Source organism: Castanea sativa, chromosome 12 (genome assembly GCF_040712315.1).
Source record: "Castanea sativa cultivar Marrone di Chiusa Pesio chromosome 12, ASM4071231v1".
Classification (NCBI taxonomy): Eukaryota; Viridiplantae; Streptophyta; class Magnoliopsida; order Fagales; family Fagaceae; genus Castanea; species Castanea sativa.
Window position 1 is genome coordinate 35642688 of NC_134024.1, and position 26125 is coordinate 35668812.

Consider the following 26125-nt stretch of genomic DNA (forward strand, 5'->3'; position numbering starts at 1 on the left):
AGATTTCCAAATCTGATTTTCGGTCCATGCTGACATGTATGTGTAGGGTTTATTTTCTCACAACCTTAGACATATATAAGACTTATTTTAAAGGCTGTCACATAAGATAATACAAAAAGAACACATGAAAAAGTGACCGAGTGCTTATTCTCTTTGTAGAAGTTACTGCGTCTTTGTGCCTCACAGTTTTGTAACTAAGTGCTTCTTGATCTTCATTGTTGATGAAGTGAAGAACTTTGCAGCCAACATCTTTTTCAAGTTGGTGAGTTAGTCACGTACTGGGAGCCGTGCATCATTAGTTAGTCACGTACTGGGATTCGTGCAAAAAAGGTGGCATTCATATATTGAAGAGTTTAGAAGTTCTGAAGCGGTAGAAGGTTTCTATTGTAAGTTCATCTACGGGGATTGTAAAGTCTATGGACAAAAATTTTGTACTAGATTTGAAACTTCTCTTTACTATAGTGAATTGTTTTTCGGGAAGGTTTCCCCTCAAGTTTTTTAGTGTGAAATTAGTTTGTTTCATTGATTTTCCCGGGTTATCATATCTTGTCTTATTTATTTTTCCGTTGTGCATGATTTTGACATGATATTTATGTTTGTTTGTTTTAACAAGTTTTATTCATAATAAATATAATTAACAACTTGGGTTTAAAACTTGTTAATTCTATCAACCGGGGTCTAAATTTCCCAACACACAATAACACAGACTCATTAAACTCCCTTTCTTCTTCTTCAAGTAGTCTCATCTCCTTCTTTGCACACACAAGTTCCTCCATGCCTCTCTCTACATATAAGTTCTCCTACCTCCAATCTTCTCCCTTCTTTGTGTATGTAGGAATGACAATGGGTTGGGTTCGGGGTGGGTTTTTTTTATGCCCAAACCCGCCTCGCAGGCCTACCCCTGTTACCCAAACCCTGCACGTTTCATAAACGAGTTTTTTTAAAACCCCCAAACTTGCCCTGTCAAGCTCCCACGGGCCTTGTCCAACCATGTCTGATTTGAGCCCAATCCCAGCCCAAATCGTGGCCCAATAAAAAAAAAAGGGATTGAATTGAAGCCTATATCGTGGCCCAAACAAAAAATATTATATTTGCCCAGATTCAAGCCCTACATTGTAGCCAAAGTGCCAAATTAGTCCAAATCATAAGACCATTACAAACATATTAATCATAAATCAATAAAATCACCTATTAATTATAAATCAATAAATCATAGCGAACCTTTTGATTGCAACTAGTAAATATAAAAATAAATACAAATTATACAATTGCTAACCTTTAATTTCACTCCATAAACTAAGTAACAATTAACGAACCCAAAGTTATTAAAAAAAAAAAAAGTAACAGTGAGTGAGCCGTGAGTGACAAACCTGTAACAAATCAGTGAGGCGGTGACAGAGCCTGAGGGTTAGAGGTGAGAGTGAGTGAGGGTGAGACTTGAAAGTGAGTGAGAGTAGGTGAGGGCAATTTGGGGGGGGGGGGGGGAAGGGGGTTATGAAATTAGGGTTAGAATAAGTTATATACGTATAGGTTTTTTGGTAATTTTGTTTTAGGGATTTAATATAAGGGTTGAGTGTGAGAGTTTGGTTGAGTGTGAGAGTTTGGTGAAGAATTGGGAAGACAGTAAAGTTTGCGATTGGCTCACGAGTGGACAACTCACGAAAGGCTACGTAAGAAACATATGTTGGAATTTGAACAGTCTTTTGCTAAGTTGTATTTCACGAGTCACTTCGCTACTTAGGCCAAGTCATGAGTGACCCACGAAACTCTCTGCCTAAAACTTTTTAAAGTGTGTTTTTCTCATTTCTTTATCAACATTATATAAGTCCACATTATCCACGAAATTGTTAGAAGATTTTCAGAGAGAAAACCCTAACAATATACTTGAGAGTTAGAGATTGTAAACCCATAATTATCTACACAATTTCTCTTAGTTTTCCTCTACTCTTACTTCTTCAATTTCAAATCCTTGAGAGGTTCTTAGCCCAAACACTTACTTCACCCAATCTGAGTGTTAAGAGAAGTTTTGGAGCATGTGAGAAGTATTTAAAAAAGCCATCGATTGGCGGATGCAATTTGGAACTAATTGTGGGATCCGGATAACTAGTGAAGAGATGGTTCAGTGAAGTCTGTTGTAGCTGGAATTTGGAGGGTTCGAGTACATTGGGTAGACTAGACTTGGAGAATCTTTTTGATACCTTTGTACTCCAACTTTATTCACTAGTGGATTGATTTAGTTTGGAGGGTCGTAGAAAGGTTTTTCACGGAGTACTTCAATTTTTCAATAACACATCTCGGTGTTTTCTTGTGTTTGCATCTCTCTTCCTTTACTCTTTAAACTTTACTTTTATTGTTTATAGTATTTTCTTATGCTGTAGAGAGTTATTTCAGTTTCATTGCGTTAGACTTACTCCTATTCTGCATTTAGTTAAGTAGGGGAAAAGCAATCTAGCCATAAGTTTTAATTTGGGGGGGTCTAAACAATCTACCTTTCCTTACTCTTTAAGTTTTACTTTTATTGTTTATAGTATTTTCTTATGTCGTAGAGAGTTGTTCCGGTTTCATTGCGTTACACTTACTCTTATTTTGCACTTAGTTAAGTAGGGTAAAAGCAATCTAGTCATGAGTTTTAATTTGAGGCCTAAACAAGCAATAGTGTTTTTTCAAATTTATCAGTGGGATTGAATTTTTCAAGAAGTAGCAATTTGAGTTACACAAATATTTTGATTGATTGATTGATAGCTGGACACAGAGGCTTAAACCATAAATATAAGTAAGCGTTGGCTAACAAGCGAGTTTGCAACTAGGGGTGGCAATTCATGTTCGCATGTCGGGTTTGTATCGTGTCGACTCATGAGTATTTTATTATACAGGTCAAGATTCTTCAACCCTAACACAACCTATTTATTAAATGGGTCAATCGTGTCGACATATTTATCAGATTTTATCAAAATAAAAAAAAATAGTATTAACCAAATTGAGTTATGAAAAGCAAAAAAAATAAATATTTTTAGTATAAAATTCAGAACTAACGAGTAACTGCATCACAAATAATTATTCAAAACTAAAACATATTTCAATATCACAAATAATCAATCATAATATGTTAAAGAAAAATAAACTATAATAACTAATAAGTTTATATACCTAGAATTAGAATTTGAAGGGTGTAGTGATAAATTTTCATTTAATTAAACGGATTAAACGGGTTCCATATATTAGACACTAACTCAATCTATTTATTAAACTGGTCAATCATGTCAATTTAAATATGACACTATCCCATTTATGTTCCACCATGACCTACCAATTTTGTTTCGAGTTCAGGGTTCGTTTCCAAATTTGCCAACCCTTTCTGCAGCTAGTTTTAATAGTGCGCTAACTACCAACGAAACGAAGACCAAGCAACACGGACACGACATGACATGCGTTGCCAACCAATTGGGTGGAAAGTCGAAAGTGTAATAAACAAATAAACTGATACGTGTACTATAAAATGACCAAGGAATTGAATAAACACACACACATATTCATATATAGTGAGGTCCATACTAGCACTCCATTTCAATTCGAGAGCCAAAGATGGCGGACGGAGAAGAAGAGAACAACAGTATCAGAGTATGTGGCATGCAATTCTCATACGAAGGCCAACCACCCATCTTCGCCGACTTCAACCTCAACATCCAACCCGGATCTCGATGCCTCCTCGTTGGCGCCAACGGATCTGGTAAATCAATCAATCAATCAATCTTATCGCTTTTACTTATTCACCCACTCATTTTTCACCTCTGTAAATTAACCATTTGAGCATTAACTGGTTAGAGACGAGTCCAGGGGATTTGTCTTTTGAAAGTTTGCCTACTTTATCAAAAAAATAGAAAAAATAAAAATACCCAGTTGTTAAATTGTACTGGAAAATACTTATGTTGTGCAGGAAAGACCACTTTGCTGAAGATTCTTGCGGGTAAGCATATGGTGGGAGGGAGAGACGTGGTGCGTGTGCTGAATCGTTCGGCTTTTCATGACACCCAGTTGGTGTGTGATGGTGACTTATCCTATTTGGGAGGATCTTGGAGTAAAACCATTGGCTCTGCTGTGAGTTCTTTGACTCTGCTTTTATACTATTTGATATTTTTTAAAAACTAAAACTCATTCATGGTACAATTGTGTTTATATAATATAATGCTATTAATGAGCTGTCTCTGATTGAATTTAGCTTGTGGAAATCTATAATTAGACAAATTTTAATCCAATGAACATTGGACTCCTTTGTTTTGGAGTGGACTGTCTCAAAGAGAATTACATCTAACACTAATCATGTCTTGGGCTACTTGGAAATAAAACTGATTTTACAAAGGTTGTATCTAGTGCACAAAGCTCCCCACTTTTGCAAGGTCTAGGAGAGGTGATTGGTAGGCAATTACTTCTTTTCTTTTTGGAGTGGCTGATTCTTGGAAATGAAACCGATTTTATATGGGTTCTTAAAAGATTATGGCACCCCGGAATCTTTAGAATTTGTCTGACTTCATTTATTTGGCATTGCCTAAGGTTTGAGGCTTTCACCTTTGTCTCTTAAGTATGACGCATACCAGGGTGAACGCCTCATTTTTTTGAAACTGAATATTCATTTCATTCAAAGATAGTCAATACAACCAATACAAAGCTCAGGAAAAGACAGAAACCTGCAAGGAAGAGTAACAAGACAGACCACAAACAAAACAGACCACAAACTAATTTCCTTAGCTGAAACTATCTTTACCAAGAAGATTAGCTACAATCTCTGGTGTTGTACCAGTCCAGCTCTTCAATTCCCCAACTCTCTTGGCCCGTTGAGCAAGTTCATGGGCTATCTTGTTGCCATTCCTATTAATGTGTCTAGCCTCTGCCATCCTGAATTTGGACATTTCATGGATGATGCCACAAATGATGTGGCCAGTCATTCCCTTACACTCTTTGTCTTGTACTGCCTGGATAGTTTGCAGAGAATCTCCTTCCAAAATGACATTTTCCAAGCTTAGTTCAAGAGCTAGGATAACACCTTTTTCCATGGCTAACGCTTATGTTTCCTCTACTGCAAACTTCCCAGATAGGGGCATGCTCACAGCTGCAACAATCTGACTCTCCCAATCCCAAATGACAACACCAACTCCAGAATGACCATCCTCAGCAGGGATTGCTCCATCCACATTTATGAGGAAAATTCCTTCTGGTGGAGGCCTCCATTCTCTAATCTCCTTCTCTTTCCCTATTGCTGAAAGATTATTTGCCGTCTTAAAATCTTCTACCATTCTGATTGCTGTCCCCCAAACCTGATCTGCTGTTGTTTTGCTAGCTTCAAAAAATAATTGGTTTCTTTGGTACCAAATCACCCAGGCAATTCCAAAAAAATTTTCCAGGTCACTTTGAGTTCCCTGGCTTATTATAGTGAGAGCCAGATCAGATATATCACAATTGCTCTCCAAAATTTTTCCTGGGCCATCACTCCACTTTGACCAAACTGCCTTGGCTAGCTCACACTTTAGTATGGCATGCTCCACAGCTTCTTCTTCATTCTTGCAGATGGGGCATAGGACATCAACTTGGATTCCTCTCCTATTTAAATTCACCATGGTGGGGATTGCATTCATGCACAAATGCCAAGCAAAAATACGGATTTTTTCTGGGACATTCAATTACCATATCCTTTTCCATAGAGGGGCACGTACATCTCCCCTTGAAGTCTCACCCTGCATGTCTGAATCTAGCATTTTCTTGCCAACATAATAAGCATATTCATTTAAATTGTGTCCAGCAAAGCCTCAAAGCTTATTGCACAAACATCGTAAATCTCAATAAGTCACTCTAAAGCTTTATCTAGGCCGAAAGCACTTTTATATCTTTTGTTTGATATTTTCCTATGTGCCAATTGCTCTTGTATAGCTCTTTCTTCTGGCTAACATTTCCATCCATTATTTTAAGGGCAATGTACCATCATTCACAATTGTGTCTGACTCATAACTAACATACGTAGGTTCAAAAAAAGTTATAGAGATGAACAGGTACTACATATTAGTAGAATATAGTTTATATAAGATTGTTGGCCCTTACCTCATATCTATGCTATAGTTTTTACTTCTAACATTGTTTATGTGAGAAGGCCTCAATTTATGGTATTTATTTGACAAATTTGTACTGCTCAAATATCATTTGAAAGTCCTTTCAACGACATGGGCAATGATGTCAGAGACAAATTTGATTTATTTAACACAGCATGCACCACAAAAATGAAGTGAAATATAGAATTGAGATGCACATGTTCATATTTATGTGTTTCTACTTTCTAGCACATTTCCGTCTTTAGTTATTCAAGATAGAAAAAGAATAAGCTTTGTAGTTAGATTTTCCTTGTTACCTAGCTTGGTAAGACTTGGGTGATGATAATGAAGTTGATGTTATTTGTAAGAATCATATTTCTGTGTTGTCTTCATTGTCAAAAATGGTTTTTCCTAATAAAAAAATAATTTTAAATTTTAGTATGGTAATTTGTCATTTCCATTTTCTAGGTGTTTCCAGGTAATTAATCGGTAAGAATCACAATCATTATTCTATGTCACTTGCAGCAATATCAAGAGAATAGCCATTCTTCTCACTACTCCCCTATTTAATTCAAATTTTCTGTGTGTGTATGCGCTCACTGAATACACCAAGTACATGCAAACTAGTGTATCATGGATTTGTGTTTTTTAAGAGCAGATTTATCAAGTAGTTATGTGAGTATGCTTTGTGCTATTTATAGTTACCTGTACTTGGGTTGTGCCCCTTTATGCTTTTTAATGATTTACTAACTTATCAAAAGGAAAAAAAATTCTGTATGCTTGATCAGTAATATTCTATAAGATTGTCTAATTGAATTCTTTCTCCTCTCTAAAATATAAAAACTTCTTTTATGCCTCTGATATAATGGAACCTATAGACTATTAGCCCGAATTCGGGTAGTGTCACTGCCACTTCTTGTTTGAATGCATATGTACTGAACTCACTAGAAATATCTTATGAAGAAACTCATCATGTGTTGGTAAACTGTTTATGTTTTTACTACAATCGCATGCATTTGTTATGCTCTGAACAAAAATGTGTCTGCAAACATTCAGGGTGAGGTTCCACTTCAGGGTGATTTTTCTGCCGAACATATGATATTTGGAGGTGCGTAATAAACTGCATATTGGATTTCTCTTCTATTGCTGATAACCACTTTATGGATGTATAAACCCATTAAGATCTAAATAAATTGTATAGCAACACCTCTGCTGCTGCCTGATGTTTCTTTATGCACGTGCACATGTGTGTGTGTGTGTGTGTGTGTGTGTGTGTGTAGATAGACAAATAGTCCTTTTCATTCTCCCTTCAATAATTTTAATCCTTTTTTTTTATATGCAAAAGAATTGAGATTATACACATTCTCTTTTGGCAGTTGAAGGGATTGACCCTGTAAGGAGAGACAAGCTGATTGATCTACTAGATATTGATCTGCGATGGAGAATGCATAAGGTATCTGATGGGCAGAGGCGTCGAGTCCAAATCTGCATGGGTCTTCTTCATCCTTTCAAGGTATTATGGAATCTTGAATGTGGAACTGAATGTTATTGATAGGGTTGTACCGTCCTCATTCTAATGTTTATCATCATTGAAACTAATGATATTTATTTGCTTCCCCCCAAAAACAAGAAGAAAATTTTTAACTTTAAGCACACATTAGTTGCTCTCCTAATATTTCATTGTTTTGCTTTGCTTCAACATGTCAAAGCCTCTACTCAATTGCTATATCATGTTGCATTTGGGTTCTATCTTGATGAACATTCAGTGATATGTTGTAGTGGTCCTACCTACTCCTAACCAATTGCTATCTATGAGACATCCGCAGGTCCTTTTGCTAGATGAAGTTACAGTTGACCTGGATGTTGTTGCTAGAATGGATTTACTTGACTATTTCAAGGAAGAATGCGAACAGGTTTTCACTTGCTTTATATAATATTCCATCTACATGCACGCACACACCAAATTTTCAAACATGGAAACACTTGAAAAAAGAGAGGGAGACAGTAGATATTCTTAGAGGTCTGGACACACCAGTAAAACATGTGACAAGGAATTGCCTCATCTATTTTCAAGCCACTTGTAGAAAGTAGAAACTATGGCACACTTTAGATGTAATCATATTAATGACATCCTATTCATGCAAATATATTGTCTTTATTGATATTGTCATATATTCTATAGAGAGGAACCACAATAGTATATGCAACCCATATTTTTGATGGCCTGGAGACATGGGCATCACATCTGGCATACATCCAAGATGGTGAGTTGAGGAGGTCGGAGAAGTTATCAGAGGTTAATGAGTTGAAGAATTCATCCAATTTGCTTTCAGTGGTTGAGTCATGGCTCCGCGCTGAAACCAAATGCGAGAAAAAGAAACATGTTAACCCTCCTGCTCAAGTCCAGAAGACATCTACTTTGGGTACTTCTCCTTTTATGTCATCCAGACACATGGCATACTATCGTTAATCTTTCTGAAGTTTATTCTTTGTCTTATTGATCAAATAAACCTCAAAATAGGAATTCAATTCAAAGCCAAATGTAGAAGAGAGATGCAAAAGCTTTTAAGCAATATGTCAGCATTGCTCAATGCTGCTTCATTCTTGTAAAATTCTTATTTTTTTGAGTGATAGTGTTACTTTTTAGTAGCTCCTACGGAGACTGGGGATATCAATAGCTATCTGATTTGTTGGCTACCTGGCGAAGCCATAATATTCTGCCGCCAGCAGATAATAATGTATCAAATTTCAAATCACATTATGATTCATATTTGGCTATATTATTTTGGTTTTCGAGAATTGTTGTGATATGCTGACATCATTAAGCAAGAAATATGTTTCCCGTTTTCTGTTTCATTTTGTACCAGTGAATTGCTTTTAGGCAGCCAAAGTGTACAATATCGCATATAGTACGATACGTATTGTGTCGTGTATCGTACAATAATAGATGTAAGTTGTATTAAGACCTGCAATCTTTTTTGTACTTACCTCTTTTGCACCTTGACAGTATTGTTTCACCAGGATTGGAAAATTTAAGAGAGGTGTTACGTTCACAACATTTTCACAACAAATCATAAATGTAAAGTTGTTATTGGTTCTAATTTGAATTCAAAACTTAAATTACTTTTTTATCTATCCGTAACAATCAATAACAACTTACCATTTAGGATTTGTTGTGAAGATGTTGTGAACATTTCTCAAAATTTAATTACAAACAAACACGCAGTACATAAATATTGAGATTATTTCAAGCCATACCTTGATATGTTATTAAGCCTCAACACATTAGTTGTTATTCTCTACAGTTTACACAAAACCTCCTAGGATTGTCTATTGCTTCCCTTTGTCAAGTTTGAACACAAAAACTGCAAGAGTGTGGCTTCTACTAAGGTAAGCGGAGCTTGGCGTAATTCAATCACCTAATTTATGAAAAATTGACACTATAGCTACCTTTAAGTTTAAGCCATAAAGCCATTGGTGTTTAATACAGACTTGAGTAATATTGTCTACCTAGAATGTGGACCTTTAGGCTGGGAGTATTATATCCTTGAAGAAGTCATCACCCACAATGAAATTGTCTTTGATTTGATTTGACTTTTTTTTTTTTAAGGCCAAGCAGTGAATGAGTTTGGTAGAGCCATTCATGCTTTAGTTGAAATTATAAAACAATTATCTTGATATCAAGATTGTGGGGTAGAGAATTTCAGATAGACTGAGAGTGAGAGCAACAAACCCAATAATAAGACCATAATTACAAGAACACCTGGCAAAAGGTTTGGGGGGAGAAATTGAAAAAAGCAGCTCTTATCTTTGCTTATTTGTTGCAGCATTGATAATGTGATGATGGCTATGCTTCTCCAACTTCCTACACAACCACCACAATAACAGTAACAGTTCCCAATTGAACTATTCATTATCAGAAATTTTGTCCATTTCATGTTGTTGGCTTTGGTTCTACATAATAATGGGGAACCATGTATGTACAATTAAAGGAGGAGCAAATCACAAAATTTCCCAAAACCATTACCAAATAATGCAGCTTACAAACAAAAATTCTATTTTTATATATTTATTTTTTAATGTGGGTTTTTGTCAGTTTGTCTCTTTGAGTCTTTTGTTGCCATTTTTGAATTGGAATTGTTGAGTTTGAGTGCTAAAGTTTGTTTTATTGGAACATTTACTTTTAAAGCTAAGGTATGGTCCCATTGACATTATGCCTGTACTCCAAGAAACCTCCAATTATGTCTTCGACGTTGCGTCTGACTTTTTCTAGTGGTCCTCTCCTCACGAGAAAGACCCGCACCCCTGCCATAAACAAATGCCAATTCAAACTTTGGTGCAGTGTTTGTGTTTTATTCCTTTTCTTTGGACTCCAAGTTTAAATAAAAAACAAACAAACCAAACCAAAAGCTTTGACTGACACTTCTTTTTTGATGTTTTTAACGGAGACATCCAAGGCTTAAATTTCTCTTACGGTTATATTTAATTAAGTCTGGTAATTATCAGGAAAAAAAAAAAAGAAATGAAATGAAATTCATATTAAGAAAAGCTTACTAGCATCTCTCATCTTTTGTCTTGTGAAATATAAATTCTAATTAACAAGGTATTTTTGTTGTTGTTGTTGAAAAGTACCACTTTTATTTTTATTTTTTGATAAAAAAGTACCACTTTCATTTAAGTCTTTTAATTCCCTGAAATATTTAAAATTTTAATATAGACTGCACAAAATCAAATAAATACCAAGCAAGTATCACAAATTTAATTTAAAATTAAGGAAAATTGAAGGATTTATATGGAAGGATATTTTAGAAATAGACATAAGAAGATCAAAATTGGCTCAGTCCCATTGGGCCAAATTGCAAGTCATACAATTGGCCTTTCTCTCAAGACAAATATACAAGCCGAAACAACAATATCACTTTCTTAAAAAAGAAAAAAACAATCAATATCACTTTTTTATGCCTATATCAATATCACTTAATATAGTGACAATGGATTAGGCAGGTGCTTCCCGAGGGTGGTGGTTTAGGCACCTTATAATTATTTTAATCTAACTTCTGAATAGGATTTATTTGATTCTTGTTACCCCATGTGGTGTCATTAACCAATCAAGCTCCTTTACCTTTATGCAATCATCAAGATAATTATATCATCCTAGAGATTTGGGATAGCAGCTCTTTTATTTTTTATTTTATAATTTGAAGCCAAGTCAAGTTATATATGATGGTGCTGGTTTCTTTGGTTTGAAGAGGTGTGTGTGTGTGTGTGTGTGTGTGAAATCTTAAAAGCGACTGTTTGATAGCTTCTTCAAAGAAAACAAATTAGGAACTTATGCCATATGTTAAAAAAATAAACCCAAGTTGATAGTGTTAAGAAATGTAGTGATTTTTAAAAGATGACATGTGTCTGATTTTCAGTTTGATTAGTATAATTATTATTGATATTATAACACCCTTTTTTAATACTAATTATCAACATTAACAGCTTTCCCCCTAATCAATAAACTAAACAAAGCAATCATGTCATGTGCATCATATCATAATGATGTGATTCAAATGAATTAACTATAGAAAGAAAAAAATAATCAACAATAGAGTAAAACAAAGGTTATTACACGTCTATATTCATAATATTTTCACAATAAATCATAAATAGGTGATTATTACTGGCTATTGATGAGTTCGAATTAGAACCAGTAATAATTTACTACTTAGAATTTATTGTGAAAATATTGTGAATATAACATTTCTCTACTACTGTTATTTCAAAAAATAAAAATAAAAATGTTACACACCCTTGATAGGTATTTTTTTTTTATAAAAATAATTTCTTTCTGTTATTGGCAATGATATGGTTTTTACAAAATTATCCAAACCAATCAAGTACAATTTCCCTCTTTATTTTTTTAATAGTAAAAATCGCTTTCTCCAAAATCCAAATCTCACATACCAAAAAAAAAAAAAAAAAAAAAAAAAAATATATATATATATATATATATATATATATAAATTTCTATATTTGGGTCAAAAGTGGTGCGCAGTACGCTCAAATCTCTCCTATAGGATCAAAATCTCGTGTGAGGTCCAAAGCACCAACAGAAAATTTTTTTATTCTTTAAAATCTCTCACACACTCACACATTCAAATAATAATAATAAAAAGAAAAGAAAAACATAGAAGAAATTAAAAAGAGCCGAGCCGAGCCGAGAGAAGAGCAAACGAAGCGAATCCGACAGTGGCGGAGTGACTATCAAAATTTGATTGCTTTTTTTGGGGGGGGGGGGGGGGGGGTGTGGGGTGTGTTGATCTCTTTAGGGTTCGCGGGATCACGGTATATGCTTTTCCTTCCACATTTGACAGTTATTTTACGCGCTTCTCCAATTTCTCTCTCTCTCTCTCTCTCTCTGTTGTTTTCTACACCATCTTTGATTTGTACGGATTTGGATATTTTGAATTTTCTTCGTTTATTTTTTTTTTTGGGTCCGCCAAATTCGTTACATTGTTGCTGTCTTTGTCTTGAAACTGCGTTGATTCCTCTGAGAAATTAAGGTATTTTAAGGAAATTTGATTTTTTTTGTTTTTTGTTTTTTGTTTTTGTTTTTGGGGTGTAAATAATGGAATTGGAAGAATTCAAAGGAAAAAAAATTACATTTTGTCTTGTTTTTTTTTGGGGTTGAATTATGTTTAATCATGTTTTAAATAATGCAGATTACAGGGCATTGGATTTTTTTTTTTTTTTTTTTTTGGCATTTGAGGACAAATAGATTGGTGGGTTTTTGTTGGTGATTTGATTTAGTATATAGAGGTATGGAATTATACGCATAGCATTCTAAGGAAATTTGAACTTTTTTTTAATATATTTTATTTTAATATATTGAATTGTGAAGTACCTATCAAAAAAAAAAATATTGAATTGTGAAGCATTTTGACTTGTATTTGCTAAATAATGGAATTGGAAGAATTCAAAGGAAGACATTTCCTTTAATTTTGTTTTTGTTTGGTGGGAAATTTATCTTCTTTTCTGTTTTTTCGTTAAATTATGTTTGTTAATGCATGATTGTACGTTTTCTTAATAATGTTTTTAATAATGCAGATTACGTGCCATTGGATTTTTTTGGCATTTGGGGACAAATGAATTGGTGGGTTTTTGGTGGTGATTGGATTTGGACTTAGTATATAGAGGCATGGAATTTATATAGTATTTGAGGTAGCCATTTGGGCTAGAAGAGAAGGGAATGGATTCGGCAAGGAGTTGGTTTCAGAAATTTCAACCACGGGACAAGTTGAGGGGTTCAACGAGGAAAAAAGAGCCTGGTGAAGAAGGGATTGGGATTTCGAATGTGCATGATGCAGAAGCACTTTCCAATGTTACAAAGCAGAAGGTTGCGGCTGCAAAGCAGTATATTGAGAACCATTACAAGGAGCAAATGAAGAATCTGCAGGAGAGGAAGGAGCGGTATGTTTTACAACCTGTGAATAAATAGTTGTTAATTTTTTCTTTTCGGATATTAAAACACTTGGGGGCTGATTTAGCTGTCTATAAAACAGAACAAATTGCATATATCCATGGCCATTTTATTGTTTTAATTAGTTTTTTTCTGTTCCTATTGTTAAGCAGGAAAAGTTATATGGTTTAATGTGCTCTACTACATGTAGTATGTCATAGAAAACAACCTTTCTTGACAATTAGTCTCAGTATTATCAGATAATACTTGTATCAAACCTAGAGCCTGTATTGGCTATGTATTCTATTTGTTAAGCATAGTGATTCTGCATGAAGCTGTATAATTTCCCTAGAAGCCTCCTCTCCTCCTTCATTGTTAGCAGAAAAATTGAACTTTCATCTGTAAAGGCTGTAAATGGTTGATAGGGAGTAAAAGGTAGAAGTAAATATAATAATCTCTCTCTCTCTCTCTATATATATATACATATATATATATATATATTTGTGCGTGGGTGTGTAAATTGGTAGAAGTATGTCAAGGATTAATAAATCTTATTTTTCTTGGTAGCTACACTTTTTTCCTTTTGTCGAAAAAAGGTCGTACCTAATGCACAAGACTCTTACTTTTGTGGTTGGTTTGTTGTCTTACTCCAATTTTGGAAAGGCTGATTCCAGACTTGAACATGGGATGCCTCACCTAGGCTGAGAGAACTTGCCATTGCACTCTTTTTCTTCTTCCTCCTTATGTTATATTCTGGCTTCTTCAAGTGTGAAGGGTCTATAGATTTTGATGTAGTCTTTATCTTAAGTATTATAAGTAACGAGTGATTCCTTTATCAGTGCATCGATTGCTTGAATTGTATTAATTTGCATAAAGCGTTTCTTTTTTAATGAAGTATAATTGTGTGGCCAAGAGTTTTGTGGCTCAATTTGTACTTCTTGGTATTTTCAATGGAGACGTCTATGGTTCAAATTCCCCCCCATTGATGTAACTATTGAATTATCAAAAAGTATAATGTTGTGGAATTTCCACTTTTTCTCTGATTAATATATTTTGATAAGGTACTTATCAAAAAGAACCATTTCATGAATAGGACTAGAAAGTTGAAACTCTAGTGCTGGAGAGCTATAAGATTTCTTGTTTTACTTCCCTTGAACAGACGAAATATTCTGGAAAAGAAGTTGGCTGATGCAGATGTCTCTGAGGAAGATCAAACTAACCTACTTAAATTCTTGGAGAAAAAGGAAACCGAGTACATGCGCCTTCAGAGGCATAAAATGGGTGCTGATGATTTTGAGTTATTGACAATGATTGGAAAGGGTGCATTTGGAGAGGTATTTACTTTCTTAACTTCATATACTATGATCTCTTACATCTGCCCCTTTAGCTGTGTTTTGAGTGCTTTAGGGATGAACAGGTCCCTCACATTAATCCATCTGATTCACTTTGTCAGCTGTCTCTTTAGTTGTCTTGCTGATCATTTTAGGGTGGTACATGCTCTCAATCTTATCTCTAATTTTTTACTTATCAAAATAATATTTTTGAAAAGAGCTATTAATCCTAGTTTTCTACTAATTTTTTGAAGGATAATTATTATATTATAGTTCACGTTAAACTTATCAAAAATATTATAGCCCATAATATGAACAATCAAACCTTTAGTGATTTTGGGTTCTCAATCACAGTGCTGAAATCATTGTTCGTGAGAATTTTGGTTGAGTGGTCTTGCATCCTTAGCCCAAGTGAAATGCAATCAATTGTAGATTTATTGATTCTCTCTCTTACTTGTTATTCTTGTGTAGTTTTTTAGGGGAACTTTGTGTACACACCATGTACGTTAGGTCTTTCCTCTATTTTTAATAAAATTTAATTACATTTGAAAAGAAAAATTTTTCTGGTTCCACAATTGGTGAACCATATGTGGCCTTGGTATTTTCACAGTCCCGATCCTATTCAATCAAACACTAAACACAAAGCATTTGTAGCATAGCTCCATATGCACGATTTGTTATTTGTCAATGAAAAATTTCTTACAACCTTGAACATTCTGACCTGGCTGCTTTTTTGGTTGAGATATCGAGCTTCTTAAAAATGGAGAAAATATGTCTCAACCTTAGCTTAAAGATTTATAGTTTAACACATGCGCGCGCGCGCGCGCGCACACACACACACACACACTCTCACACAGAGACATGCGAATATGGGGGTGGTTTCTTTTATTTGCTATCTTCAGAATTACACTAATTAAGCTTAATTAAACAGACATGAAAGAGCTTATGTTGAAAGCTAGGTTCTTATATCCTTTTTAAAAGAAAGCATACTCTCTGTTATGGCTAGTAAAAGAAAATTCTATATAATGGAACACATACATTTAGGAAATCTATGAGTACACAATTTATGTATTCCTACTGTTGGACTCTTTTGGGGAGGGTGATAGTGATATTTTGTAGAAGGATATTTGGAGAATTTGCCCCTCTTGGATGTTGTTTATGGTGGCTTTTGTGCATGCTTGAGGTTTGGACCACATGGACATGGGGGCATAAGTCTTTAACCTGCTATTACGGGACAGTGATAGGTTTCCTAATCCATGGTAGAGCCCCACTGTAATTGGCATAAGAGTTTTTGTGGAAACAGGAAATGAGTGGTTAGGAAAGTTGTTTCTTTATGCTTTGTGGTGGCTTTGGAGGGAGAGAGAAAATTGTTCTCTGAAGGAAGTGGGGGTTTCTGGTCAGAAGCTGAGGCTCAAGTGTCTTATCTCTTTTCTGTTGGAGTTTTGATTCAACTTCCCTTGTCTTCATTCTTTGTTGGATTTTCTGAATACAAGTTTTGGGGCTTGATTTGTTGTTTTCCTTAGGGTTTGAATTTTTATTATTATTATTTTTGGTGTGTGTACTTCCCATGTAGTTGCTTACATCCTCCCTTGGAGTTGGAGCATCTTGCAAAATTTATACTTTTATAGAAGACAATGAGTCAGTTAAGAACTTCCATGTGTCCAGAAAATGTAGTGCATCTTCTCTTTTTCTTCAAATGTGTTTGGTTCTTTTCAATTTTGCATAGTTATTGTTATTGTGTATACTTGTGCATCTCTATCTCTGTGTGGGACACGGGTGGGCTAGTGGTGGCTTTCATTAAGTTGCCGTCATTGTAATAGATGCATAACCCTAACACAATAAGGACTAACTACCATTAGGAAAGAAAAAGGACTTTCAAGAACTAAACAAGACTCAACTCCAACTTGGAAAATGAAATTCAACAATAATTAAAACAAGCTACTCACCAAAGACCTACTACTCTTGACTCAAAACCACCCCTAACTTGAAATTACTGAGATACATCTTTCTTGTGAGATTAAAGTTGCAATATTGTATTCACTGCAAGCAATCCATAAGAGCAATTTTACTATAGAAGCTAGTCGATATAGCATAAATTAAGTTTTATTGTCTGGGGACTGCTTGAGATGTAGATATTATTGACCATTTTCTTTTTTCCCCCACTCCCTTTCTTTTACTTCATTGTCTGCTAATAGAAATTTTATATTGGTATGTGCTATAAAGTTTTAGGATTATAAATTATATGTAGTATAAATTTGCCTTTTGTGTTGCAGGTTAGAATTTGTCGGGAAAGGAATTCAGGTCAGGTATATGCTATGAAAAAACTTAAGAAGTCAGAGATGCTTCGAAGAGGCCAGGTATACATTTATCAGACTTGCCAGGTGGTATTACTGAGGTTTTGTATGCTATATCTGTTGCCAATTGGCTTGTCATCCTTTTAGGTCGAGCATGTGAGGGCTGAAAGGAATCTGCTTGCAGAGGTTGACAGCAATTGCATTGTCAAACTCTACTGTTCTTTTCAAGATGATGAGTTTCTTTATCTTATTATGGAGTATCTACCTGGTGGAGATATGATGACTTTACTTATGAGAAAGGATACCTTGACTGAAGATGAAGCCAGATTTTATGTTGCAGAAACAGTTCTGGCTATTGAATCTATTCATAAACACAATTACATTCATAGGTTTGTGCACTTATATGTCATGTTGTATAAATTTAATCTGAAATGGATCTGAAAATGTTATTTTGTTTTACTGAAGCATGGATTGAGCTAGCTTGTGTTATACCTTACAGGGACATCAAGCCCGACAACTTATTACTGGATAAACATGGACACTTGAGACTGTCAGATTTTGGACTATGCAAACCATTAGACTATAGTACATTGAAAGAGCAGGATTTTTCAGTCGGGAATAGCCCTAATGGGACTGCACAGAATGATGGGCGCCCAAAGCGCACACAACAAGAGCAACTACAGCATTGGCAAAAGAATAGAAGAACACTTGTAAGTTGTTTCTATTTTTATCTCCTTATCCCTCTCCCCTTAAATCTGGCTCTCTCAAATAGAGTATTTTCTCCTTTATGAAATAGTAGCATACTAATATAAACTATAAAGAGACATAATGTTGCTAGTTGCAACTTGTTTGGTGGTTTGAAAGATTTGTTTTCATGCATTGGAAGAGTTTCCATCTTCTTTTAACGGATTTTTGATTAAATTTTGTGGTGATGGACACACGATTTTTTATTTCGCTAAATCAGTTGATATTGGGCATTGTAGGCTTATTCTACTGTTGGTACACCCGACTATATTGCTCCAGAAGTTCTGTTGAAGAAAGGATATGCAATGGAATGTGATTGGTGAGTAGTGTGTGTGTTCTCTAATGGGTGTTTGGATGTCTCATAAACATTAATCTGTTCAATTTTACATGCTATAATGAGTCATTTGCATCCTAGAATTTCAGTTGATTTATTTTATTTTTGTGGCTTGGCTTTCACAATAGTTTTATCTTTAATACTATGATCACACTATTATGGAAACTGGTCGTGTGTTTTTCAATGTTATGGGGCAATAAATAATTACACTTTTATGGGTTTTCTATATAAAATTTAGAGCAGTTTAAATTTGACAAAATCATGGTGATTATTGATGTGCAGGTGGTCACTTGGGGCTATAATGTATGAAATGCTCGTGGGTTACCCGCCTTTTTATTCTGATGATCCCATGACAACGTGTAGGAAGGTACACTTTCTTAGATTTTTTGTAAAAGCTTTATGCAATATTTGCTTAAATTTTCTTTCTTCATCAGTGTATATGACAACATGCTTGTCAGTTTGAATTATAATACATTAAAGTCAGCATCTGATGTTGAAGTTCAACTGAAGCTCTCTGCATCTTTTGCTTTTGGATCCCTATGATGTAAACTGGTCTGTAGATTGTTTCCACTCTAATGAAGTGTGGTTAATTGCTCAATTACAGAGGTTGAACTGAACTGCACTGAAGTTTTTAGTATACAAAAAATTTAATGATCCTGAAATTCCTTGCCAAGGGAGCATGGGTTTGTCATTTTGGTCGGCACACCCACATCAGACTCTGCGGGATGCATTGTGTGGCCTGGACGCTGCTGCACGCGCGTCCCCTGACCATTTATTTTCCCAACATGGCCCGATACAGTCCGACTCGGTCCGAAATGGTCCAAAATAGGACCCAATATGGGCCGAAATACTTATTAAAAAAAAACATTAATTTCAAACTTATCTTTTATTTAGTTTTAATTTCAAACTTTCGATACTGTATTCTAATTTATAAACATCATGTAATGGTTATGCATTCACTTTATTATCTACTGTTGCTCTTAAATTGATATATGTTTACCATTATATTAAAAAAAATGCGTAGCAATTATAGAAAATATAAATAAAAATATATTTAATAATTAATTAATAAACGTATCCTTCTGCACCCATGTCCTACTTTTTCAAAAATTACCATGTCGCTGCACCACACCTGAATCCACTCCCATGCTTCCTAGTTCCATGCAATGATAATGAGGCTGAGTTGAGTCAGCAGAATTTATTTGATTTACAGTCCTTTGATTCTGAACAATTGAAAATTTGTATTTTATGGGGTTAATTATGAATTATGAATTTTGAGAATAATAGAAGACAGTAAGAGGATCAGAATATCAGACACAAATCATGCATAACTGACTTTATATCGGACACAAATCATGCATAACTGACTCTACTGGCACAAAGTATAATTATTCCTCCTGCTGATTCTATAGTTCTTCTAAAATACACTTCAAAAAAAAGAAAAGAAAAGCATGTTTGGCTGCTGATTTACTGAAATGATATTTTAATTTGATTGCTTTTGCATGAGTTGTCATACTGGATCCATTTTTCTTAATGGTTCTTGGTTCCTCATGGAATTAGTAATGTTCCATCTCATATAAGATGGACACATGCAGAGAAGGATGGCCAATTTGTATCTCTGTTTATTTTCATGTGGGTGCAAAAGAAATTTTATTGCCTTGATGTTACCATTCTTCCCTATGTTATGCAGATAGTAAACTGGAGAACTCATTTAAAGTTTCCTGAGGAAGCAAAGCTATCTCCAGAGGCAAAAGATCTTATTAGTAAACTATTGTGTAATGTAAACCAGAGGTTAGGATCAAAAGGCGCAGATGAAATAAAGGTGTTGTATGGTGTGTCCTTTTCTGAAATTTTCGATTTGATCCATGAGCTGGTTGCAAATAACAGGAATTACCTTTCTGCTTCTTTCTTTTTTCAGGCTCATCCATGGTTTAAAGGTATTGATTGGGAAAAGATATATCACATGGAAGCTGCATTTATTCCTGAGGTCAATGATGAGTTGGATACTCAAAATTTTGAAAAGTTTGAAGAGGTATAAATGTTTTTCAATTTATTCCTAATTTCGTGGAGCTACTTTTTTATGGGCATCTCCCGTTGCTAATCACATTTATTCTCTTTTCCACTTGCTTTTGGTTTCAGTCTGATAATCAGTGTCAGAGTCACCCAAAAACTGGTCCATGGAGAAAGGTAATTTTCTAGTATTACATGCTACTTTAGCTGTTCATCATTCATTCATATGTAGTGTAAATATATATTGCCTTTTAATCCATCGGTTTGTGCAAGCATGAGGTATTGTCTATTCATTTAACCCTGTTGCCATGACATATTGGCCAAAAGAAATTAATCATAATGCCTATCAATAAAGTAGAAGTCGTGTAGGTTCTGGTCCGGTAGAAGTCCATTGGCATCTTGGCAATTGCTTTATTGAAGAATGATAGTAGTACTTCCACGCTACTCTTGCTAGGTCTACTAATGATGGTTTTAATTTTTTTTTATAAATGCTATGTTTGTGAATTTAATTGAAGGGGCAAAGATAAGGAAGTAGGGTTTTTAAAGTTGCTTTCTCTAAGAAAAGCAATGGAGTGCTAAGGGGCACTTGTTTAAGAAATTTGTGTCAAACTCTTAATGTCGTTTAAGAACTCTGGGCATTTTTTGCCCACAGATTAAAACAAAAGAAATACTCTTGGTACAAATTTTGTTTTGTTTTCATTTGAGAAACTTAGGCTTCAATGGAGATGGAAGTATATTTCTGCAATTTTTTCCTTCCAAGTTACCAGGATGTTATGAGGGCAAGGGACCTCTTTTAAATCTTGAACTTTTGCTGCCATTGGTCTTTGGATCAAGTGGTATCTCTTGCCATTTGATGTAACTTTTGTGAGTTGTATTCAAGTATAAAGGAAAATATTTAACTTTGTCAGAATCTTTTTTTTTTTTTTTGGGGGGGTGGTAAACTACACACACCCAGTGGGTCTTGAACCCACAACCTCACTCTCCTCCTAGCACTCATAAGGGGAGGAGGTGACAGTTGAGCTAGAGCTTGATGGCGTTGAAATTTGGAATTCAAGTACTAGCTTGGGAGAAAGGGGAGATAGTTTCCTGAACATTGTAGAAGCTTAAAATCCTTGCTTCTCTCAGAAGCGGCCTTTAACAAATTTGTTTCTCAGACATCACAGAATTATACTGAATAATATTTGGTCCAACAAAAGTCACATAATAGATATGATATATTCACATTGGTGCATATATTGATGGTCACAGATGTGATGTTTTATGCTAAACCCAGTTATTTGTTAATGAGGTTTAGTTCAAATGGTACTTCATTCCTTTAGAAGAGCATGGTAGATGATGAGGTTGTGGGTTTAAACTCACCAGAGTGTAACTTACCAACAACAACAACAACATGCTTTAAAATCCCAAATTTTGGGGGCCAGCTGTGGATTCTGAACAGATTAGTTAGGGTCGGCCACATGTATTCTTTTTCTCTATTCTATTATATTTGAAGTCGTATTCTCAGTCACTTAATTGATAAGTCATCTTTTATTACTTCTACTAATGTTATGCTAGGTCATCCTCTATTTTTTATAGTTCTCTCAACTTGGTTCAACTCACTTTTTCTTACCCTTGCATTAATCGCTCTCCTTTGAACATGACCTAACCATCTTAAATGACTCATCTTTTCATCAATAGGAGCTATACCCCTCTCTTAAAGTGGATTTTCTCATTTTGGATCCCATCTTTTTGTGTATTTCCACTTAATAGCCTAATGTTTGGTACTATAGAGCATAGCTGGTCATATAGTCTTATAAAAATTTCCTTTTAACTTAATAGGTATTCTATGATCACACAATATTCTTGATGCACTTCTCCACTTTATCCACCCTCCTCTCATGTTATGATTCACATTCTCTTTAATCTCTATATATTTATGAATTATTGATCCAATTTTGTTTAGGTAAGAAAGTAATATTGTTGAAAATAAAGAGAAAAAAGAATAAAGAGTGTTCACGATAATGAACAAGGAACAACACAAAAACAAAGAAAAAAAAAAGGAATCAAGAAACTAAACTTAGAGATAAAAGAAATTCAGTTAGGGAAGAACAATTCGAGAGACCCCAACACCGAGACCAATCAAAAAGTCCACTAGCACAGATCAGTCAACTAAGCCAAATAATTCTCAGTATCCTCAAAAGTACGTTGACTACGTTCCTTCCAAATAATCCACAACAAATAGCTTGAAACCAAATTCCAAACATCAAAATTATGTTTCCCAAGCCATTGCTGCCAACTAAATAAGAGTCAGTAAAAGATCCTGGCTCTTGCGCTTTAATATCTCTTGGCCATCAAGTCTTACCACACCTACGTCTATATTTCTACTTTACTAAATTTACATTCCATGCACTCTATTTTAGTCCTACATAGTTGAAAGCCTTTAGATTCTATAGCGCCTTGCCAAATTTCTAACTTGGCAACTCGCTTCTCGTTTCATCCACTGAAACTAAAACATCTACAAAAAGCATAGACGTGTAACTTACGAATAAAAAAAAAAAAATCTAGACTTGTTATTTGATTTCATAGTCAAGATTCGTTTCAATTGGGGATAAATCTTTTCTATTTTGATTGAAGAGCTAACTCTAGCCTGACTTCCTTAGGATTATGGAAATTTGAACACCCCTTTCATGTTTGCAGTCTGATAGCTTTGGGTCAATGTTTCATAGGCTGATGATTTATGAAATGTTTTGCATTTACTAATCTTAGTAAGATTTAGATTTTGAAGTAGTTAATTCTTAATATTTGTATAATTTTTCTAAAAAAAATTTCTTGTCAACCTTTTCTTTTTGCACCTTTATCCTTTCCTTGCAGATGCTCTCATCTAAGGACATCAATTTTGTGGGTTACACATATAAGAACTTTGAAATTGTCAATGATTATCAAGTGCCTGGGATAGGTATGTCTCTTTTTTATTAAGTTATTTTTGTTAAGTGGGCTTGGTGGAGGTGTCAGTTCTGGGTATTTCTGTACATGTTTAACTTGTCTGATGAATCATATATCTTGGGTTGTGGAGGCTCTATGTGTAGTTGGACTGACGTAGTAACAACAACAGCCTTAGTCCTAAAACTTGGGTTTTTTATGCATCCTCAACCTGCAATTGGAAACTTAATTCACTTAAAAAAAAAAAAAAAAAACCTACCAGTCTGGTTTGTTATTGGGAGTACACTATGCTGTCCAGTTGTCTAAATAGGCTGGGTTATCTTCAAAAAACATGCAGGAATAATGACTTCGGTCATTTTCTTGTGCTGGTTCTCTTGTATTCCTAATTTTTATTAGGCAAATACCTTTTTCTATAGCTGATTTTATTTTTCTTTCCTTGTAGCTGAGTTGAAGAAGAAAACCACCAAACCAAAGAGGCCAACTATCAAGTCACTTTTTGGTAGGCTTATTTATACCCATTTACACCTTTCAATACTTGCACACATTTTTTTCTTCTTTTTTTAATTATCTAAAGCAGTATTTATTTAGTTGATCAGCATTTTTATCCATGCCTAAGAGTATTATATTTGTTTTTCTTACAACAGAAGGTGAATCTTTGTCAGATATATCTGAGGTATCTGAAACGTCTTCAAATCATCAATCTGTACATGGAAGCTTCTTGAACCTCTTGCCTCCCCAACTAGAAATATCTAAAAAACGGAATGAATCCCACTAACCCAGGCAAGTTTCATCTGATGAAGAGCTCCAGTCCTTTAGTCAACTCATTTTGACTTTTAAGTAATGAGGTGTAATTTTTGGGTTCTGCATTTGGAGTCGAGTGTGGATATATCGGCTTGGAATTTGAGGTTTGTTTGAAAACTCAAGCTTTAGAGTGTGAAGAAAGGCTGCTGGTTTTGAAGCAACTAATCAGATTTATTAGTGATATAAAAAGGTTAAAGAAAAAATGAAAAGTAAATACTAATTCGTTACTATTGACATGTATTTGGCTGTTTTTTTTGTCAATGTGTTAAATGCTGTACAAATACACTCCATCAACTCATTTCCATGTAAACGTTGTGTATTTTTATTGGATCTAATGATAACAAAGTATATTTTTTCCACGTAACAAGCTGTTTGATCGTATGCTTTTTGAGACGATTGTGCTGGACAACTTGAAGTAGTGTTGTAATGAAAAATGTGGGGAGGTTTGTTTTCTTCATTAAGATACCGATTAGTTCCTTTTGATGTGTTATGCTTCCAAATTCATTATCGACACTTTTGTTGGCAGTCTTGAGTCCTGTTTGTAACAAGGCAATGTGCTCAATGAGAGAGAGGAGGGGGAAACAAAGGAAAAAGACGTTTATAAGCTTTCATTGACTCTAGAATCTCTAGATTATGAGATTACCATGATTTTTGTTCATCTTCAGTTTCTTCCTGCATGTTCAGGAATACCTCAGTTCACAAAATCTTTGTTCATAATATTTGACCTCTTATTTAAATTTAAAACCTACTCCTAGTCCAACCCTCATTGAAAATTTCGGATGAGTCGAATTATCATTGTCAAGGATACACAAAAATGAAGCATATGGACAAAATGCTAGGGTAAAAAAAAAAAAGAAAAAAGAAGAAGAAAAAGAAGCAGATGAGCTTTCTTTTGTAGAATTCAAATAATATAATATTTTATAATAGATAAAAAAAATATAACTTTTACTATTAAACATATTCTAAATATAATTTAGAATTTTATAAATATTATGAACCTTGTTTTTTCCCAGTATTATAGTCTATAATGGTAGAATGAAAGCGTTAGAATTTTTTAGGACTCTTCTTTCACAACAAAATATTCAGAATTACATGAAAAATGTAAATTGTTACATTTCAATTGAAACCAATTAAAACTTTCTTATCGTGATTTAAGAGTTCTATTGACCTTTCATTAGCCTATTATTCATGACGAGGTAGACAGCTGTCACAGCTCACATTCATGAAGAAAAAAAGAGAGGGTCTTCCTTGATATTAAGGTGTCCAGGTGATCAAAGGTCACATCGCAAGTGGAAGCAGTCGATGTTTTGGTTGAGCAAGGTCATACGCTTATGGTTTCAAATTCATGCAACTCAGATGCTACAATATTAGAACTTAATGCTAAACAAAATTTGATAAAATCATAATTTATATCTTGTAAATTGGGTTTATTTCTTATAAAAGAAACTTTTGACATTTTCTCTAGAAAGCACGAACATTTCATTTGGAGTGTTATACTCGTGTCGTACCCATCATGTCATGTTGTAATTTTTCAAATTTTGCTCATGTTTTTGTGTCGTATTCGTACCCTTATCCGTGTCTATGCTTCCTAGCATTTTCTACCATTTTTTTTTTTAGAATTCTTAACCGCCCGTAAAACATATTATAGCCAGTGCAATTGGAAATCGATATACATTTGCCAATGAGACACGCTGCTTGTGAGTGATTGGAACAGGAAGAAGTTGTTTATACTAAATAAACAAGCTTAAGCCTGATTTCTGGATGTACATGATAAACAATCCATATTTGAGTAAGCCTAAAAGATTGATTATGTGTGAGTGGAATTTAAATGACATGATAATGATGTGCACCTTTAGAATTAGATCCATAAAAATTAAAATCTGATCGTGAAATGAATATAGTCCATTTCTTTATGCAATGGAGAGGATCCAGGCCTGTGAAGAATACTCCTTAACAAAGCTTTTATGATACATCTAGACCCACATATGATTGAAATCTGAAAGAAAATGAAACGTAACTCACTAACATTTAGATTAGATCATTTTTATTGTCAAGTTTAACGAACATAAATTATTAAATGCCTTTCGCACTTAAATCGAAATATGGTTTTATGCAAATTTCATTTTGGACTTGAGCTTAACCTTGGACTAAGTTTTCTTCTGGGAACATTTCAA

General features: G+C 34.5%; 2 protein-coding genes and 1 non-coding gene across 6 annotated transcripts; all 3 read left to right on the forward strand.

Moving 5' to 3' along the window:
* Positions 1-3496: 3496 nt before the first annotated feature.
* LOC142620031 (ABC transporter I family member 21-like) lies at positions 3497-8873 on the forward strand. The gene is made up of 6 exons (XM_075793470.1): positions 3497-3727; positions 3935-4095; positions 7131-7182; positions 7451-7587; positions 7901-7987; positions 8257-8873. The coding sequence occupies exons 1-6, from the start codon at positions 3583-3585 to the stop codon at positions 8542-8544; spliced, it is 870 nt and encodes a 289-aa protein (XP_075649585.1). The 5' UTR covers positions 3497-3582; the 3' UTR covers positions 8545-8873.
* A 3347-nt stretch (positions 8874-12220) lies between these two features.
* On the forward strand, positions 12221-24408 carry LOC142619752 (uncharacterized). 4 transcript variants are annotated; one of them, XM_075793010.1, is made up of 14 exons: positions 12221-12404; positions 13167-13529; positions 14678-14852; positions 17123-17206; positions 17291-17532; positions 17643-17853; positions 18127-18206; positions 18504-18588; positions 19912-20043; positions 20140-20253; positions 20361-20408; positions 23082-23166; positions 23593-23649; positions 23795-24408. In XM_075793010.1, the coding sequence occupies exons 2-14, from the start codon at positions 13309-13311 to the stop codon at positions 23923-23925; spliced, it is 1665 nt and encodes a 554-aa protein (XP_075649125.1). In that variant the 5' UTR covers positions 12221-12404; positions 13167-13308; the 3' UTR covers positions 23926-24408. The 4 variants fall into 4 exon arrangements, with proteins under 4 accessions (XP_075649125.1, XP_075649128.1, XP_075649126.1 ...); XM_075793013.1 differs by having other exon boundaries at positions 23813-24408; XM_075793011.1 differs by lacking the exon at positions 12221-12404 and adding an exon at positions 12445-12622.
* LOC142621418 (small nucleolar RNA snoR99) lies at positions 14917-15016 on the forward strand. The gene has a single exon (XR_012841797.1). It is a non-coding gene; the product is annotated as a small nucleolar RNA snoR99 (small nucleolar RNA).
* Positions 24409-26125: the final 1717 nt, after the last annotated feature.

What these genes read in the sequence shown, in the direction of transcription:
- LOC142620031 (XM_075793470.1), top strand. Translation starts at nt 3,583, where the DNA reads ATGGCGGACGGAGAAGAAGAGAACAACAGTATCAGAGTATGTGGCATG. An exon ending in CGAACATATGATATTTGGAG is followed by an intron (nt 7,183 to 7,450) that starts GTGCGTAATAAA and finishes CTCTTTTGGCAG; the next exon opens with TTGAAGGGATTGACCCTGTA. An exon ending in GTCTTCTTCATCCTTTCAAG is followed by an intron (nt 7,588 to 7,900) that starts GTATTATGGAAT and finishes AGACATCCGCAG; the next exon opens with GTCCTTTTGCTAGATGAAGT.
- LOC142619752 (XM_075793010.1), top strand. Translation starts at nt 13,309, where the DNA reads ATGGATTCGGCAAGGAGTTGGTTTCAGAAATTTCAACCACGGGACAAG. An exon ending in TATGCAATGGAATGTGATTG is followed by an intron (nt 18,207 to 18,503) that starts GTGAGTAGTGTG and finishes ATTGATGTGCAG; the next exon opens with GTGGTCACTTGGGGCTATAA. An exon ending in AACTATCAAGTCACTTTTTG is followed by an intron (nt 23,650 to 23,794) that starts GTAGGCTTATTT and finishes TTCTTACAACAG; the next exon opens with AAGGTGAATCTTTGTCAGAT.